The 17,345-nt window shown below is 45.7% G+C and overlaps 3 protein-coding genes across 4 annotated transcripts; 1 reads left to right on the top strand and 2 right to left on the bottom strand.

Annotated features, from left to right (window-relative positions):
• Positions 1-653: 653 nt before the first annotated feature.
• On the bottom strand, positions 654-12,948 carry rad54b (RAD54 homolog B). The gene is made up of 16 exons (XM_076012968.1): positions 12,809-12,948; positions 11,481-11,635; positions 11,144-11,345; positions 6,272-6,490; positions 5,288-5,572; positions 4,869-5,031; positions 4,552-4,777; positions 3,332-3,418; positions 3,122-3,242; positions 2,902-3,041; positions 2,506-2,796; positions 2,230-2,393; positions 1,743-2,004; positions 1,571-1,637; positions 1,066-1,263; positions 654-930 (listed from the first exon to the last, which is right to left on the bottom strand). The coding sequence occupies exons 2-16, from the start codon at positions 11,625-11,627 to the stop codon at positions 707-709; spliced, it is 2,796 nt and encodes a 931-aa protein (XP_075869083.1). The 5' UTR covers positions 11,628-11,635; positions 12,809-12,948; the 3' UTR covers positions 654-706.
• On the bottom strand, positions 6,509-9,897 carry fsbp (fibrinogen silencer binding protein). The gene is made up of 2 exons (XM_076012971.1): positions 8,634-9,897; positions 6,509-8,107 (listed from the first exon to the last, which is right to left on the bottom strand). Exons 1-2 carry the CDS (start codon positions 9,038-9,040, stop codon positions 7,552-7,554), a joined length of 963 nt encoding a protein of 320 aa, XP_075869086.1. The 5' UTR covers positions 9,041-9,897; the 3' UTR covers positions 6,509-7,551.
• Positions 12,949-13,050: 102 nt separating the features above from the next.
• rnf41l (ring finger protein 41, like) lies at positions 13,051-17,317 on the top strand. Of its 2 annotated transcripts, none has more exons than XM_076012970.1 (6): positions 13,051-13,718; positions 14,228-14,434; positions 14,542-14,681; positions 15,456-15,615; positions 15,698-15,818; positions 16,422-17,317. In XM_076012970.1, the coding sequence occupies exons 2-6, from the start codon at positions 14,229-14,231 to the stop codon at positions 16,800-16,802; spliced, it is 1,008 nt and encodes a 335-aa protein (XP_075869085.1). In that variant the 5' UTR covers positions 13,051-13,718; position 14,228; the 3' UTR covers positions 16,803-17,317. The 2 variants fall into 2 exon arrangements, with proteins under 2 accessions (XP_075869085.1, XP_075869084.1); XM_076012969.1 differs by having other exon boundaries at positions 13,051-13,824.
• The last annotated feature ends 28 nt before the right edge of the window (positions 17,318-17,345 follow it).

Raw genomic sequence — 17,345 nt, 5'->3', positions numbered from 1 at the left:
AACAGACGAGCGGTGTGCAAAGTGCCAGAGCGAACAGATCGGCCACGCAGAGCAGCCTGCTGAATCAACAGGTCGAGGCATGACACGAACACAACGTAAAGCCGCACAAATGTTTTCGTGCTGTGGATGTGGCACATTTGGAATATTTGGTCTTATTATATATATGCATTCCCTTCATGCCATTCAAACTTTGTAACAAAACAGAGAATCCTTTAATTAACCTGGGCTATTACAACTACTAAGAATAGAGGCGGAAGAACTTCACAAGCTTTCACACATACGTGTAAAATCTTCATCTTCAATCCTAAAAAGGGCGAACAAAAAAACTTGCAAAAAAAGGGTTATTGATTATATTTTATAAGAAAAGTTTATTTTATCTTTATGAATAAATAGACATCTTTGTACGAAATTCCACATAAAAAAAAAAGATTTGAGCCGGTTGCAGTTTTGTAATTGGAAGAAACTGGTACAAGGTCCAGAGCGCTTAAAGACATAAGAGTGCGTGGGTGGGGTTGTGTGCGTGTGCATGTTTGTATGTATGTATGTATATATATATATATATATATATATATATATATATATATATATATATATATATATATATATATATATATATATATATATATATATATATATATATATATATATATATATATATATATATATGTTGAAGTGTGAGTGAGTGAGAGCTGCCAGTGTGTTGTGTCTACTGGTGTGTGTGGGAGATGGTGGTCTGGAAGGCGAAGGTGATGTGGTTTCGAGCGTGATCGAGGTAGGGGTCTGAGAAGGTGGCCGTGTCCCCGGAGAAATGTCTCCACTGCATCAGTTCAGACATGCTGAGGGGTTTCTGCGAGGCCCCGCCGCGGTCGCCATGCCGACCCAGCTGACAGCGCCGGTCAGAAAGCTGCTCCTCCTCCACTTGACTGGCGGCTGAGAGGAGAGAACGAGGGGGAGGGGGTGAGTGAGCGAGTGGGTGAGCGAGTGACTGACTGACTGACGGCTTCAGCCAGCTGAAAAACACAGCTGCCGTAGTCGGTGTGTTGATGCGTCGCTTCGGAGGCTGACCTGGGACGGAGCCGTCCATGCTGCAGCTGCAGGCCAGCAGGTCGTGTGTGATGCAGGGCGTGTCGGTCAGGGTGAACAGGTCTCGCAGCTCACTGGTGGAGAAGCTGGTGTGCTCGGCTCCTTTGCCCAGGTCCACCACCGTCCCAGAGAGACCCTGCTTGGACACCTGTCTCTGGAAGATACGCTCCTCGATGGAGCCTACACAGACACAACACACAAAAAAATAAGTCTGGTTCACCGTGAGAATAAAGGTCACACATTGTGCAAAATTCACTTTACTATTAATGACGTTCGTATGATATTTTCTAACTAGAACACGTGTCTCTATCTTGTGGGGAAATTAGAAAAGGTCCATTCTGTACTTTGTTCACTTGTTCCACATTTAAAATTGTGTGAGCTGCAACATATGGTGCTGGAAGGACCCCTCCATGATGTCCCAAAGGGCGCTGAAAATGATGTGCAAATTCAAAGTCACACCGACTCCAAACAAATCATTTGTTCTGACCTGCAGTTAGGAGACGATAGATGTGAACAGTTTTCTTCTGGCCGTCTCTCCACACTCGAGCCATAGCCTAGTAATGGTTTCCAATGAAAAGGGAACAGAGGAGAAATGTAAATTTGTGCAGGGCACCCTCTAGTGGCTAAACGCAAAATGTGCAAAGCTGTGTTTGTCTCACCTGCATGTCATTGGCAGGGTTCCAGTCAATATCATACAACACCAGGTGGGAAGCCCCGACCAGATTGAGACCCACACCGCCGGCTTTGGAGCTCAGCAGAAACAGGAAGTCCTGAGAGTAGGGACTGTTGAAGTTGTTGACCAGTCGTTGTCGTTGGCTGGTGGGTGTGTGTCCATCCAGTCGGCAGAAGGTGTAGCCCAGGTGCAAACACAGGTCCTGGAGCAAATCCAGGGTCTTGGTGTAGTTGGACACCACCACCACCCTGCAGGGACAAACATACCTTCAATAAATACAAGAGTTTTTTAAATTGTTTTCATGGTGAAAATATTTAAGTAGCATTTAGACTGAAACAATTAATTCATTAAGATAATATCAAAAAGCTTTGAATATGTTTTGAAAAGTGAACCAAATTGTTAATGAAGAACCGAAGAGCACAGAGTGTGACCTCTAAGCAAAAACAACTGGCAGACGGCTGACACCCACACACCTATCTGACGGCCCAAACTGTCTGACGGCGGCCAGAAGGTCGGACAGAACCTGCAGTTTGCCAGAGTCGGCAATGTCCAGTGCGGCTGAAGAGTAGGATTCTGGGAAAAGATCGATCAGGCCCTCGTATAGGGTGCTCTCCACTGAACCGGAGTCGGCACGCTCCTATAAAACATACACACACACACACAACAAAAAGCGGCAAAAAAAAAAGGTCATTAGTCAGGAGGTCTTGCTTTGCAAGGATGCTGTTTGGGCTTTCAGTATCAGATCCAACCTTCACAGTGGCGTGGAGCAGATGAGGGTGATTGCACAGCTTCTTGAGGGCCGTGATGCACGCCAGGTGTGTGTGTGTCTGCGTGGAGCCCTGAAGGCAGCCTCTGAACACCCGGTGGCAGAGGAGCTGCCGGTAGAGCTCCCCCTGCAGGGGGGACAGCTGGCAGAACAGCGTCCAGTCCAGGCGGGGGGGCAGGTAGCGGTTGATGATCTCCTGCGTGCGTCTCAGGATGAACATGCCGGTGAGCCTGGACAGCTCCGCCGCTCGCTCCTCGCCCAAAACTCTCTCCTCCTGATGCAGCGCAGACCAATTAGGGGGAAAAAAAAAATCAATAACCAGAGTAGTTTTCAAAATCCGACAGAGAAGAGAAGCAAGACTGTGGAGAGGATGTAGCACCTCGGTGCAGGAGGGCTGTCTGGAGCGCAGGATGGGCTCCTCATACACTTTCCTGTAGGCCGTGGACGATCCCAGAATCCCCGGGTTGACAAACTCTATGATGGCGTAGAACTCCTGCAGGTCATTTTGGACTGGAGTGCCTTTAAAAACGCAAGGATGGCGTCATTAACCTTTACAAGCTGTAGTTTTCAGCTTTCAATGTGCGTATGTGCGTGCACACCTGTCAGTATGACTCGACGGTTGCAGCTGAGGCTGCTCAGAGCCGCCGACGTCTTGATGTTGCTGTTCTTCAGCCTGTGACCCTCGTCACAAATTATGAGGCCAAATTCCACTTTCTGAACCTGCAAACACGAACAAAACAACAAAATAAAATGAAGTGAAAGGAGCGATATCAGGCAGCTTATTTGGAGTGTCACAGTTTAAAACGTACCTGCTCCAAACAGCGCAGTAGCATCTCATAGCTGATCACGAGGACGGCGTGTAGAGGAGACAAGACAAACTGCTCTATCCTGTGGTCCTGCCAGTGAAGGATACGCATGCGACAGTTAGTACAAAGTGGAAGAAGATTAACGAGTCAAAATAGCTGCATTTCCATGACCCCTGGAGTTGTGCAAAACCTAAATATCGCAAAAAAAAAAAGAAAATGGTATTGGAAACACCTGAAGTTCAAAAAGCTCTCAAATATCACTAAATAGCTTTTAGGCTCTCATGAGGTGGTTTTTCAGACGTGTCAATATTGAGGTATATCGCAAGTGTCATGAAAAACTTTTACAAGTAATCAAAGTGAAAAAGAAACACAAGCTGAGTGGAGAACTGTAAAAAAAAATAACCTTTGGTCTGTATGGAGAATTCTGGATTTTATTTCTTTAGTGTCCCTACTTCTAAATCAAAGACACTGAAATGGTATTCAAGGTGGAGAACCTTACACCTCTTATGACTACGTATTGGAACACTCCCCTCTGGGAATATTTTCTGTTACTATGGACCAAACAACAGCTGAGGACAGCTGCTGTGAGCATGACACACCCACATCTGTCAGCCCTGGCTTTCTCAGTCTGTCCTTCATATTAAAAAATGTCTCTCATTTTATTCAGCCGCAGATGACCCTCTCTGATGCTTACGTTCTATACATGAATTTTAAGTTTTTTTGTTGTTTTAGTCTGGACACAGAAAAAACTATAAAAACAAAGTTTAAAAAAAAAATCAAAGAGAAAAATATAACAACCATTCTTGACAGCAAACAACATGGAAATACAGATTTATACCAGAAATTTTTTACCTCATCCTCCTCAAAGTGGAGTCTTGCGGAAAGGGACTTTCTGAGAATTACGGCTTACACGCTGCACACCATTCAATGGAAACCCCTGCACATCGCAATTGTTTCTTTCTCGAAATTTTAGAAATATCGCTTTTATTTTGCGACACACTGCATTGGAAACGCAGCTAGGGACAAGAAACACATTATAACAGAAATACGACCAATTGGCCATTAAAGACTGAGCTTGAGTCGTCTGCTCTAATTGAGATCTCTCTACTTAAAAGCTCCAGGCTGCTTAAGCCTGGGGCAAATTTCTCTTGGAGATTAATAAAGTATTCATCTATCTATCTATCTATCTATCATCTAAGCCACCGTGTAAATCCACATCTCACCTGATCCACCATGAAAACATTGATCCGTTCACGGCCCAGCCACTTATTAAACTCCATCGCCCAGTTCTGCACGAGGCTGCCGGGCGTGACCACGAGCACACGCTTGGCGACGGGTCGGCCACCGTACGCTCCCTGTCGGAGCAGCGTCCAGCACAGCGCCACGCTCTGCAGGGTCTTCCCCAGGCCCATCTCATCGGCCAGGATGGCGCCGTGGCGACCCGAGGCCCTGGGGCACAGAGAGGAATCAGGAATTCTGACAACATCTTATATACTCTTAGAAGCAAACGCAAGAGGGGATTCAAAAAGAGCCTGTTTACCTCAAGCCCATGACACACTCGTAGAGGAAGAGCACGCCGTCTCTCTGGTGGGGTCGCAGGTGGCTGGTGAGGTGAGGGTCAATCACCACGTCCACCACAGGGAGTCCTGCCGTGTTGTGGGACCACTGGTGGTTGGGGGAGGGGCGTGGCATCACCAGCGCACCTGCAGAAAGCCTCTTAGGTCAGTAGTTTTCAAGTGGTGGAGTCTTAGGACCCACATTGTTTTCCTTTTATGAAGTCACGATCCAAATGAAATTCCACAGCACGCCAACTGAATGCGCAAAATAAAAACGCTAGCCCACTTTTTTTTCCTCATGTCTAGTCAATAAAATACTGAAACTATTGAAGTGAATTGGAAAATTGCAAAATAAATTCCTCACGTGTTTAAACAGGCAATGGTATTGCTTTGATCTACACACCTGGTGCAAACGGGTCATGGCGAGGTCGGCAGGTCTGCTCTTCCCCTGGTTTGGCTCCCGACTGAAGCGTCTTTCCCAACATGGTCGGAGGACAGAAAGGTTTGGAGGCCACGCGGCGAGACGGAGGCGGAGCTTCGGCGCTCTCGACCGAGCCCTCCTGGAAACACCGGCCTCTCGCAAAGTCCTCGGCCGAGATGACCCCCATCACTTCCACCTCCTTCCCTCCGATCATCAGAGTCTCTCCCTCACAGAGGGAAGCCAGCTGGGACACCTTGTAGCCACTTCCTGCACAGAGAGTCACACCAATTGCCGTTTAGGACAGGGACGGGAAAGCTTTTTGACTGGTGGGCCACAATGGGTTCTAAACTTTGCCAGAGGGGGCCGGAGCAGGAACAGATGGACAGAGTGTTATGGTGAGCCACCTCATAGGGGGTGAAAAAAAAAATCATGGGATATGTAGAAAATATGCTTTGATATAAACTGAAAATTAGCAAAAGCATTAGAACAAAATATCTCTTTAAATGAATGAAATACGGCTTTTCTATTACGAACAGTTTCTTCAGGATATCATCATCTTCACTGTGGCAGGAAATGCAAAACTAAAACATTAATAAGGTTCATTAATATAATTTAAAATTCAGCGGGCCGGATTAAATAAATTTAACGGGCCGCAGATGGCCCACGGGCCGTAGTTTGCCCATGCCTGGTCTAGGATTCCAAAGTTACTTGGTCTAAAATTTCTGATTGCTTTTTTTTTTTTTTGGTAACATTTGGTCACAGTTTCTACTGATAATTATTATTACTTTTAGTATCAATTTAGCAATCCATTTTTTGGTCTGGCATGCCTTTCTTTTCGGGTATGCTACATTAAATAATGCCACCAAATAGAGACAATTCTTACATAACAACTCATAACTTTATAAATAAATGTTTTCAGCCTTGTATGGGTAGTTAGCATCAATAACTGCATCAGATCTCTCTCACCTTTGCCAATGTCCTTTCCCTCCATGTCTTTCAGTGTGGCTGTGCGCCCTCTGGTGATGAGCACCGCGTCGCCCTCCCAGCGCTTGTGTTTCTTCTTACTGGCTTTGCACCACATCACACTGAGGTAACGCACACCATCCTGACCGCAGCCAGAGCCTGGAGGGACGCCTGGCGTCCCAACCGAGGAAGGAGGGGCACCAGCAGGGGCACCGATTTCTCCTGACATGCACACACAAAAAGAAACACTGTTAATATAAGTCACACAACCCACCAAGAGGGGTCACTGTTACACAAAGTCTATTCGATGCATTGAATTTCGATGGGAAGAGAAAAGTCTGCAATCACTCAACATGTATGAAAACCAAGTCAGTTTGTTATGTTGAAATGTGTTTTTCATGTCCAGTGGACATCAGTGTTAATAAGTAACAAAGCCAACACCTGTAGAGAAGAAATTATTGTTTTGTGTTTTTATAGAAATAAGTAGTCATGAACAACACGTGAATAGAAACGGACAATACTTCTTTACAATACAATCAATGTTCTAACAACAATATTTCATTAACAATGACAAACGTGACAAAATTAAGTCCTCGTCTCCCTTTTTTTAATGTTCATTGAACTGGCCATAAGTCCAGGAAACAGACAAACTAGTTGAGTTCAGTGAGTCACAGAACAGCAATTCACCACAAGCACCGACCCCAAAGGCTTCCAACAGTCGGTTGACTGCTTTGTTGATTGGCGTATTTTATCTTTTTCTTTGCCACTATTTTATGTCTCAGTCTTAAAAGGGTAAAGCTTTCATAATGTCTTGAAGTAAAGTGCAGAAAGAAAGGGTCCAATTAGGCTATAAGTCTCATTTTGTTTGTTTTTTAAATAAAAAAATTCTCCTTTAGACTTCTCACAATATGATGAATATTTCAGACAAACACTCAAAAATGAAGAATAATGGCAAATTTCTAGGGAGTTTAGTTTCAAATCTACATTATTAAAATAGCTTTCAGATCCACTTGTCACATTTTTCACATCTTTTTTTGTCGATCACAAAGGTTTCAAAGAAAGAGCAATGATTTTCAACTACACTGACGGATGGCAACATGAGTCAGCCAGATCCTGCAATATGCAGTGGGCTTTTTCATTATCTGTTCATAGGCACTATGTTTCAACGGAAAAGACATGGGCCGAAACTGCTCTAAAACACTGAACTAATGAGCAGGAAATCCATGCAGCTCAACTGATCACAGCATCTCGTCTTCTTGCGCAGCTGTGTTTATTTGCGCTTATTATAGTGGAATCGGCAGCCCGTGTCTAAGTCGAGCAGCCCTCAGTTTCTCCACTTTGATCTTGGCTCGCAAAAGCTCCTCCTCCAGTTCCTGTTTCCTCTTCAGCCCCTCTCTCTTCTCCTCCAGATACAAGGCAAACTTCCTGTGGTTGGCCAACACCAGCTCGTGCTCCTCCTTGGTCAGGTGGAGAGGGCGAAACCTGTCAGGCTCGTGGCAGGAGTAGATGTCGTTGGGGTAGAGGTCGTGGCGCAGGGGCACCGGGGAGGCGGAGAGAGGGACGTTGACAGAGGACGGAGCGGGAGAGATGGATGGATCGTAGTCGTGGACGCTGCCCGGGTCCTGCTCCGCCTCGCGCTCCTGGCCTCGGTCTGGCTCCGGCCCGGTATGCGTGGAGAGCATGGGAAGATCTGGAGGGGGTTTGACATCCTCCTCGGGGTCCAGCTGGACCACCTCGTGAGGGATACTGGGAACAGCTGCCGAGTAATCCTGGAGTCCAGCCAGAGAGGAGCTGCTGCCAGCGTGTTCCAAGGGGGAGCTGTGCTTGTTGTATATTAATCTGAAACAGAGGGAGGACAAGAGACAAGTGAGAACAGAGTGCTTACAAAGTGTAGCGGAGTTTCCAAAGTTGCTTTCAGCGGAGGCTTTTTCAGACATCCTTTCATGAAGATGCAAATCAATCATGCAGCTGATTAGCAGCGACGACAGGGGACAACAAAGAGACGCAAATACTTAAGAATTTGCTCCAGGTCGTCTGAGAAAGTTCATTTCGATAATTCTGATGAATTCTTGTGCCATATTCATCCAGCCATGCAACGATTTCTAATCTTCTGAATAAGTGTTCATATATTGGTTTGCTTTTCTGCAATTAACCAAGCATGAAGAGGTAAGTGTGACCTTACAGTATATTGGCATAAGAGTGAACACCTGGAGGAGAGCTGACTGCATTTCCCTGTGACTTGTTTCAGAGTTTAGCTCCTTGTTAAACAGTTAAATCCTCATCAGAAGGCCGACATAAACTTGCTCTACTGTCGGACAAAAGTTGCATCATCCCTTCAGAACTACGAGCGTCTGTGCCACTGTACCTGCGCAGCGCCTGGTCCTTCTCGTGGATGGGCACATGGTGAAACAGGTGAGGGATCATCTCCATAATTCTCCTGGTTGGCTCCGAGATGCTGGCCCTGTACTCTGGCTGGGCGTGTCTCCGCTGCATCACTTCCTGCTTGGCCGACTCCTTCAGCCTTTTGTAGAGAGTCCTGAGGCCCTGCGCCGTGCGGTGGGGTCTGTCTCCTCCCAGGGCGTTGTACTGCTCCGCCACCGTGTCCCAGCACTTGTTCTTGTCCACGATGACCGCGTGCTTGTTGGTGTGCTCCTCCAGGATGCGGATGTGAGGACGAACCAGCTTCAACAGGTCCAGCTTCTCGGAGAGGGTGAAGTTGGAGGAGCGAGCCTTACCCACCATGCTGGACAGAAACACAGAGCTGGACGCCATTCTCAAAGCATCACTGCTTCCACGGGGGCCCTTTTTTTTGTGGCTGTGACCCTTTGTGAACCAGCCTCGATAGTGTGGCTCCTCACTCGTGCCCCCCACCCTGCTCCTTGGCTTCCCCTTGGTCCACGGTGATGAAGCTTACACCGGCCTAACTCATTTCCCTCTCGCCTTCCTCTAAAACCCAGACACAAACTGTGCCTTGCGTGTTCATGGAGCCACACCGCTTCTCCTTGGTTCTCTCTCGGCTGCGTTGCACAACAGCAGCAGCAGCAGCAGCAACAAAAAAACGAGCCCTTCTGCACACAATAAGAATCAGGCTTAACTAGGCCAGCCTCGTTTAGGCCCCCGCCTACCGCGGAGGGCTTCGGATGAATTCCTCCCAGCTTAGGCTGACGTAGCTAAGCCGCTTAAACCCAGCCCGACCTACTTACAGCTCGGTCTCTCTAAACCCCAAACCAGGCACAGGAGCGGCGGCCGAACAGTGTTACAACACGGGGCTGACCGCTGTCGGTGCCACCACAAACGGTCACAAACACTCGCACAAAATAGTACATTTGAGGTTATGACGGGTCAGGAGGAGGGGAGAGGGAGGGGGCACAATTTCTCTTTAAAGTGAGCGAACGCATGAAAAGGCGCCGGTTTAACTAAATGACGAGGGGGAGGGGGAGGAGGAAAGGGTTTGAGGCGGGCAGCACGCGCGCCGCGCATGCTTGCTGCACGGGAACGCCGCCGCTGCTCGTGTTCGTTTGCGTTCCGTTTGAGTACACGCACACGCAAATAGAGAGACACACACGCAGACAAAACAACACAACAGGGTGCCGTGTTTAGAGAATGTTGATGGAGAAACACGTGTCCGCGACCAGGGAAGAAAGAAGGGAGGCACTAGTTGCTCCGTGGGAGGTGGAGGAGGTGAAGGAGGGCTCGCTCGCTGATCCCGAGTCCTAATCTGCCGCGCGCTGCCGCAGCACTCACCCGCTAATTTACATAATGCCGGACCTGCTGTCGCCCCAGCCAGCCCGCCAGCCCGCCCACCTCATTGAACATGCGGCTCCTAGTGTGTGTGTGTGTGTGTGTGTGTGTGTGTGTGTGTGTGTGTGTGTGTGTGTGTGTGTGTGTGTGTTATTTATAACCGCAGCGAGCAAAGGGGAGGCAGGGGAAGAGGACGTGAGAAGAAACGGTTGACGCCACAGACAGCGCTCCAGACTGGCCACACATGCGACAGCGTTCAAGTGTGAAACTGAGACCGATGTTGCTCCTGCCGGTCCCGGATCAGCAGTGCGGCGCAACTCCGCTCCCTCCTCATCCATTCATATGTACGACTATTTGTTCTCTCGCCAAGCGTGTGGACGTCACTCTGACTAATAAGACGAAGCGGAAACCTTTTCGATTTCTTCTTCTCGTAAAATATCAACTGTATTGACAATTGCGAGAAGGACATAATAAGCGTAAAGCAACGCGGCGTTGCCAATAGCGTGTCGTCTTGTACAGCTACGCAATCCAGGACACGACAGTAGTCGATCGCCCGCCGACTTTGTTTGTGTACTCAGGTCACGTATATGAGAGATCTGTGCGTGTAATCCCGTTTGCCAGAATCGTGGCTATTAACGACAGGTGCGTGTGTGTGTGTGTGTGTGTGTGTGTGTGTGTGTGTGTGTGTGTGTGTGTGTGTGTGTGGTCTCGTGCTCTGGACGTGTCTTCCAGCATGTGCTTTCAGAGGTTTACCGTTGTGGAAACACAAGCTTTTAGACTGTACTTGAAATTGTTATAATCAGTTATAACTGTAACAAATGAACAGTAAAAACAGAATGTGACCAGCAATCAACAAACACCAGACACAAACCTCAGAATAACAAATATCTGTCCTCTACAGGTGTGAGGGTAAAAATATTCATAATTCATCAAGTTTAGTAAGTTAAGGGTCAACGTGCCATTTCACAGCATCTCAGTGTCATTCAGATCAAAACCCATATTATTATTGCACTTGACTAGTCATTGTACATAACACATTATTATCAAGGTTTGGTTGGTGGTTTATGTACTGCACAACATATTATTGCCTAAAAAGTACTAAAGTAAAAAAGTAACAAAGCCATTGCATCTTACCAGCTTCTTCCCTGGTTGTGAAGTCATCCAGACAACTGTCGGAATGTCTCGTCTCAGCCTCATTTTCCTTACTCTCCGTTGCACTGAGCACACGAGCCAGGGCTCTTGATAAAGCCGGAGCAGCGGTGAAAGTCTGGGACTTAATAGTCGGAACTTCCTTCTCTGTTTTACTCGGTACTGGTGCTGCTAGACTTCTCTGAACCTGTGCCAAAGAAAACAAGCAAGAAAAGTAAGCAAAGAAAGCAGTCGCAGGTGGTATAAAGTGATCTTGGATGTTGGTGATGATGAGGGTAACATTGGGGATCAGACTGGATGAACAAGTCTATGAATTATTTACCTTTTCCAGTGCATTGCTTAAACCTAGTTTAGAAGTGAGGGGTCTGGGTTCAGTGCCAGGACATGAGATGTTTGCTCCAGGTGGCACAAACCGAGGCTTTTTGGCTGCGTTACCCGAGAGCTGGCTGGGAGCTCCTGAGCGCCGCATTTTAATCCCTGCAGGGACAGAAAACAATGAACATCTGCAGACATAAAACTGATCACCCTGTCTCTAAGAAGAATACAAAACACACTGACAGAGATATCAGTTATTAATCAACTAATATAGTGAATAAATACACTTTAATATAAAGACAGAAGAGTGTCATCGTGTGTCAGTAAGAAGTGCCTAGTTGTAATCACATTGGAATTTTTATGCTTTTGTAACTCTAACGGTTAACCGTGTTTGAGACCCTCATTTGCTGCATCTTTGATACAAAGTTCAAAGTTCACATCATTGTAGCCATTCTAACAGGAAGAAACACAATTTTGCCACGTTTCATAAATTAAAAAACTCCAGGTGGCATATAATGATGCATTTAGGATTCTACAGGTATCCAAGATGGATAAGTGCTAACCATATGTTTGTAAGCAGTAATGTGCCCACTTTTCATGCTGTTCTTAGAAAGTTTATCTACAGTTTTATATGTTGACTTAGCCCAGTGATTCTCAAACTTTCTCTGTCACGCCCCACCTTGGAGGAAGAAAATTTGGGGCTAGAAGCCCCAAATTTAACGTGGCTGTGTCTTGAGGGATCCCGATGAATCTGCATGTGGTCCCATGTCTCTCGGACAAAGTTGACTTTTGACCCCATAGACTTGCATGGCATTAGGGTTAGCGATAAGGCTGGAATTAGGGTTAGGGTTAGGGTTACTGCTGGAATTAGGGTTTCGGGGTTCCTCATGGGCTAGAAGCCCCAAATTTGACGTGGCTGTGTCTTGAGGGATCCCGATGAACCTGGGTGATGGCCCCATGTCTCTCGGACAAAGTTGACTCTTGACCCCATAGACTTGCATGGGATTAGGGCAGTGGTTCTCAAACTTTCTCTGTCACGCCCCACCTTGGAGGAAGACATTTTTTCATGCATTTTTCGTCCAGGTCAAATGTTTGTCCATCCTGTGTACTTGAGCAGCGTTTTTCTTAGCTACAACCTACTGAACACTTTTTGTTAATTGTTCTGCCATGGAAAAAGTTCCAACGTGAAAACATTAGTTCCCCCTGGCGCCATGTATATATGTTAGCAAGCCGGCTAACATCACAAGCGAAAGAACCATGTAGCTGCTAGTGCTAACACCGTCCCACCGAGTTGCAGTGTCACGACTGACAACGTAAAACGGCAAACAAACTTACCTCCAACGAACCAGAAGACGCGAGGAAACACTGACACGAATCACAAAATAGCTGTCACTCCGTATCCACACACTTCAGACATCGAAACGTCTTCACGCTTCCTTGTTTGCCCTCGACTCAGTTCAGTTTCTCCCGCTGAATGATCTGAAGGCCGAGATTGGTTAAAACCCCGGAAATAGGCGTGTTACACATGCGTTGGGTGTGTTCAGTTTTTCAAGTCCGGCTGTGAGCATCAAAAATTTAACATGCTAACGAGAAAATAGATATTTAAGTTAAATGCAGAAAGGGTTCACACTAAACTCTTTTATGTATATGTTAGTTTATTATATATTTGAATTTATTACTAAAATAAATAAATAATAATAAATAAATTTGCCGTTTATATTACAGTTTTCCATTGCCCTTTGCATGCAAGCACACAGAATATATTCATTTATTATTGTTGGTTGTTACGATTGAACCAGTTTAGCACAATGGAAGTAAAATATAGTGTTGTTTGAAGTTAGAGTCACTCTTTGACTTCTGTGTGCCACCCAATGCCGTGCAGCCCGTAATCCAATCGGGGAGGGAGAAAGTGTAATCCATGTTAATCCTACATCAAGAGTGAAAGAAAGAGAAAGACACTCACGGTGGACAGGGTCATTAAGAAAGTCAAAAACAGTTAAAGGACCACAGTCGTTTTTGGGAAAACAAAGTTTTGCAGATTTTGTCAGTTTTTAACCCTGAGTGTCTCCTCTCTTGTAATTCTGCCTGATCTGACCTGAACTCGCCTGACAGCTGCCGTTCTGAACCGTGAGTACCCGTTGTGGGATACCTCTCCATGGAGACGCACTCCCACCGGTGAGGGAAACCACCAAGGAAAGACGAGACCCTCGCTCAGAAGCAACTGCAAGGTGACAAAGTGAGGATGGTGAGGAAACCTACAGGGTCAAGAGTGGATGTGTAGATGACTGAAGATCAAGAAAAAAGAGAGAAAGACAAGGACAGAATCAAATGAGTCAAAGTTGATCCATCACGTAAGTATGAGTAATGTTGTCTTTAACCGACGCAGATTGTATTTTATACGTAGATTTAATATTTACACAGTTGTATTGTGTTGACTTTACCAGTCTTGTTGCTCTTTTGTCAGTCAATTAATCTAATTGCAATTTTACTATTAGGTTTTCCAGTTGTGTTTACAGATTTGCTGTGCCTTCTCTCTACTCTTATATACTCGTATAACATATACAAGTTTGATATGTAAAAAATATTTTAATTACATTTTTTAATCATGCAGCAGAAATGCTCTAATAGCCAATTTAATTAGTCATAAGAAGATATTAACATATAACTACTGTTATTTTACGTAACTAAAAACTAAGTTTCGGGTGTGTGTGTGTGTGTGTGTGTGTGTGTGTGTGTTTCACACACGTCTTGCAGGATGGGCTATGATCTGGACAGGTTTGTGGGCTACGTGAATGAAGGTCTCCTCTGCTGTGTGTGTCGAGACGTATTGGAGCGCCCCCTCCAGGCGCCCTGTGAACACGCGTACTGCAGCGCCTGCATCAGCAGTTGGCTGATCCACCACAGCTCCTGTCCTGAGGACAGACTGCCACTGGATGCTGGCAGCCTCAAACCACTGTACAGGTGTGTCCTTGTCTACGTATACGTGTGTACGTGGCTCGCGTACATTCCACGATTCTGATAAAATCCAAACCTTTCCCTGCTGATGCTGCTCTTATCTCTGACGGCAGGTACATGCGCAACGACCTGACCCACCTGCAAATACGCTGTGTGAACGCAGCGCAGGGTTGCGAGGCGGTCTGCTCACTGGAGAGCCTGCACTCTCATGAAGAACATTGCGAGTTCGCCTTCGTGCCGTGCACTAATGCATGTGAGCTTCCTTTTGGTGCGGTCACTGGAAATGTGTGTGCGCCATCGCTGAATGCATAGGATGTGAGGGTAATATGACACCATGTATGGGAGCAGCAGGTGGCTCTTCTGTTGCCATGGCTGTGTCCCAAACTGGTGCACCTTGGTGACTTGAAAATCCCCCCGCAGACTTTGCTCAGAGTGCACTCACTGTCAGCTTTACATCTCTGTAAGAAGCATGAAAATCGAATATCTAGTACGCAGTATATCTGCGTACTTGTGCAAGCATACGCTTTTGTGCTAACAGTGTTGTTACCTGTTGTTGGCAGGTGGAGAGTACACATGTTATCACTGTGGTAGGTACAGATGCATAGAGTGTGCATGCAGCGTGCAGTGTCAGAGTGTTGATTACAGCAAAGCAGCATTAAGAAAATATTTGTGCTGTCTGCAAAATGACTGCCATGGATTTAATGATGACGATATTTTGAAAATTATCATGGACCGTAGAAGTCAGGTTTGTAATTTAAGCCTGTTTTTTGGTACCTTGAATAAAAGATGATTGTCTATGGAGATACGTGACCAATAATTGATATTTTTAATTGTTAGCCCCCTAAAAATAAAATAATTGATTCTTGTCTTGTCAAAATGGATTTAAAATGTAAAATTACTTATGAGAAAGTACTCTAAACTATTTAAAAGACACCAGACTATTTCCACTCATGTGAAAAACTTGGTTTTCAAGCTTGGGTTGCATCTTGTGAAGGCTGCGCTCACATTCAGTCTCACACCTTCCCAGGTTGTCCCGTGCAGGTGGAGAGGCGAGGGCTGGAAACTCACCTGTCCGAGTGCACCTTCCGCAGGGAGTGTCCCAACGGCTGTGGCCACACCCTCCTCTCGCACGACCAGTCACAGCATAACTGTGTGGCAGAGCTGCGGACTGAAGTGGAGATGCTCAGGTGTGTGTGTGTGTTTGTGTGACCTTATTGTTTTCATTTGACATGTTTTCTGGTAATTACCCAACTACGAAAACCTGGACAGGGCGGAGATGCTGTGCAAAGTGGAGGAGTTGAGGCGGGAGATGGAGTCCCGGTTGGACTCGCAGAGGAGACACATGGTGCAGAAAGAGTCGCAGCTGAAGAACGAGGTGGAGGAGCTCAAGGTGAACAGGAAAACGAGAATCACGCTGCAAATTAGTATTGGTAGTACTCGAGGTTGGTCTTGGTCTCAAGACTGGTCTTGAGACCACTTTTTAAAGGTCTCCGTCTTTTCTTGGTCTCAGACTGGATGGATTCAGGATTTTTGATCAAGACCAGTCAGGACTCAATCCAGCAGCTGCCAATTTACGCTCTGTTTGTGACACCCTGCCCCCTTATTTTTAGTTAATTTAGTTTCTACTAAATTAACTAAAAACAAGCAAATTTATGAAGCAAATTTGTTTTTTTTGAAAATGGTTCAAAATAATTGGCAAAGTAGCAAAATATTAAACAAAATGATTAAAAGATACCTTGCTGAAAAGAGATGTTGCTGTTCAATCCAGAAGCAACCTTGAATTCCAAAAAAAGATACTGGTAATTTATTTCTGTTTTGTTGTTATTTTTCTTTGATATATGAAGTCTTGATCTCAAACTCCAAATGTTTTGGTCTTGTCTTGATCTCGATAATCTCTAGTCCTGATAATGTCACGTTTGGTGTGATCTTGACTCCAACACTCCCACAAACCATTGTGTTGAAGCTCGTTAATTCAGTCATTCTGCCTGTTCAGGGCCAGCTGTCCCACGTGATGGTGGAGATGCGAGCCATGTACGGAGCTGAGCGCCGGATAAGGCAGGAGCTGGCAAAGGCAGAGCTGGAGAAGAGGGAACTGCTGGAGCTCCTCAAAGACCTGCAGCCAATCAGGGCCAAGCTTCCTGCCCAGCAGGCACCCAGGGAGCTGGGGAGTCAGGACAACAATGAGCCCAGCAGACAGCTGCAGAAGGGGGCATCGAAACACGGATACAGTCTGTCACTGCAGTCGGCTCAGGCTACAAACACAGCCAACCGACCCCCATCACCTCCACTGGGAGAGGGGTGTCGCAAAGGTGGCAGCAGGAGCCTGTCTGTAGATTATGCCAAGAGGAAGAACAGGGAAGTGACGGTCATCTGAAGACTGGACTAGTAGGTTTGGTCTTCTAGGACAGCAAAAACCTCAGTTTTTTTTTTTTATGTTTGTTCAATTTTGATGAGGTATTACTTGAAATTCACTTAGTCAACCATAGGTTTTTTTTTAAATTGTCACTTGTAAAAAAATAAACAGAGCCAAAGAGAGAACGTGGTAAGAAAAAATATTTTTATAAAGGGCTTAAAAACAGTTCACATGCTTACATCATTCACTGGTTTTAATGGGGTTATGGGGTAAGTGAATCAATCATTAACATCACAACCGCTTGGCACCCACTGATAGAAACCAATATCACCTGCCTTTTTTTATAATCACTATCAGAACTGGAAAACTGACTAAGACTCTTGAGTTTTATTATTATCATCATTAAATATGATGGTAAAATCTAATTACAACAAACTATAATTTGCCCCTTTTTGCAAGTGCATCTTAAATGTGAAGTAACTTCCAATTAGTTGCCATTTCCTCTCTTTGGATCTGTGAAAATAACCCAAGATGTTCTAAGTTTTTTTTTTTATGTGTGCAGCT

The sequence above is a fragment of the Nelusetta ayraudi genome, unplaced genomic scaffold (assembly GCF_046127955.1).
Source record: "Nelusetta ayraudi isolate G7.1 ecotype Tasmania unplaced genomic scaffold, CSIRO-AGI_Nayr_v1 ptg000136l, whole genome shotgun sequence".
NCBI classification, from domain to species: Eukaryota; Metazoa; Chordata; class Actinopteri; order Tetraodontiformes; family Monacanthidae; genus Nelusetta; species Nelusetta ayraudi.
Note: the sequence above shows the minus strand (reverse complement) of the source record. Positions and strands in the feature narration are given on the sequence as shown.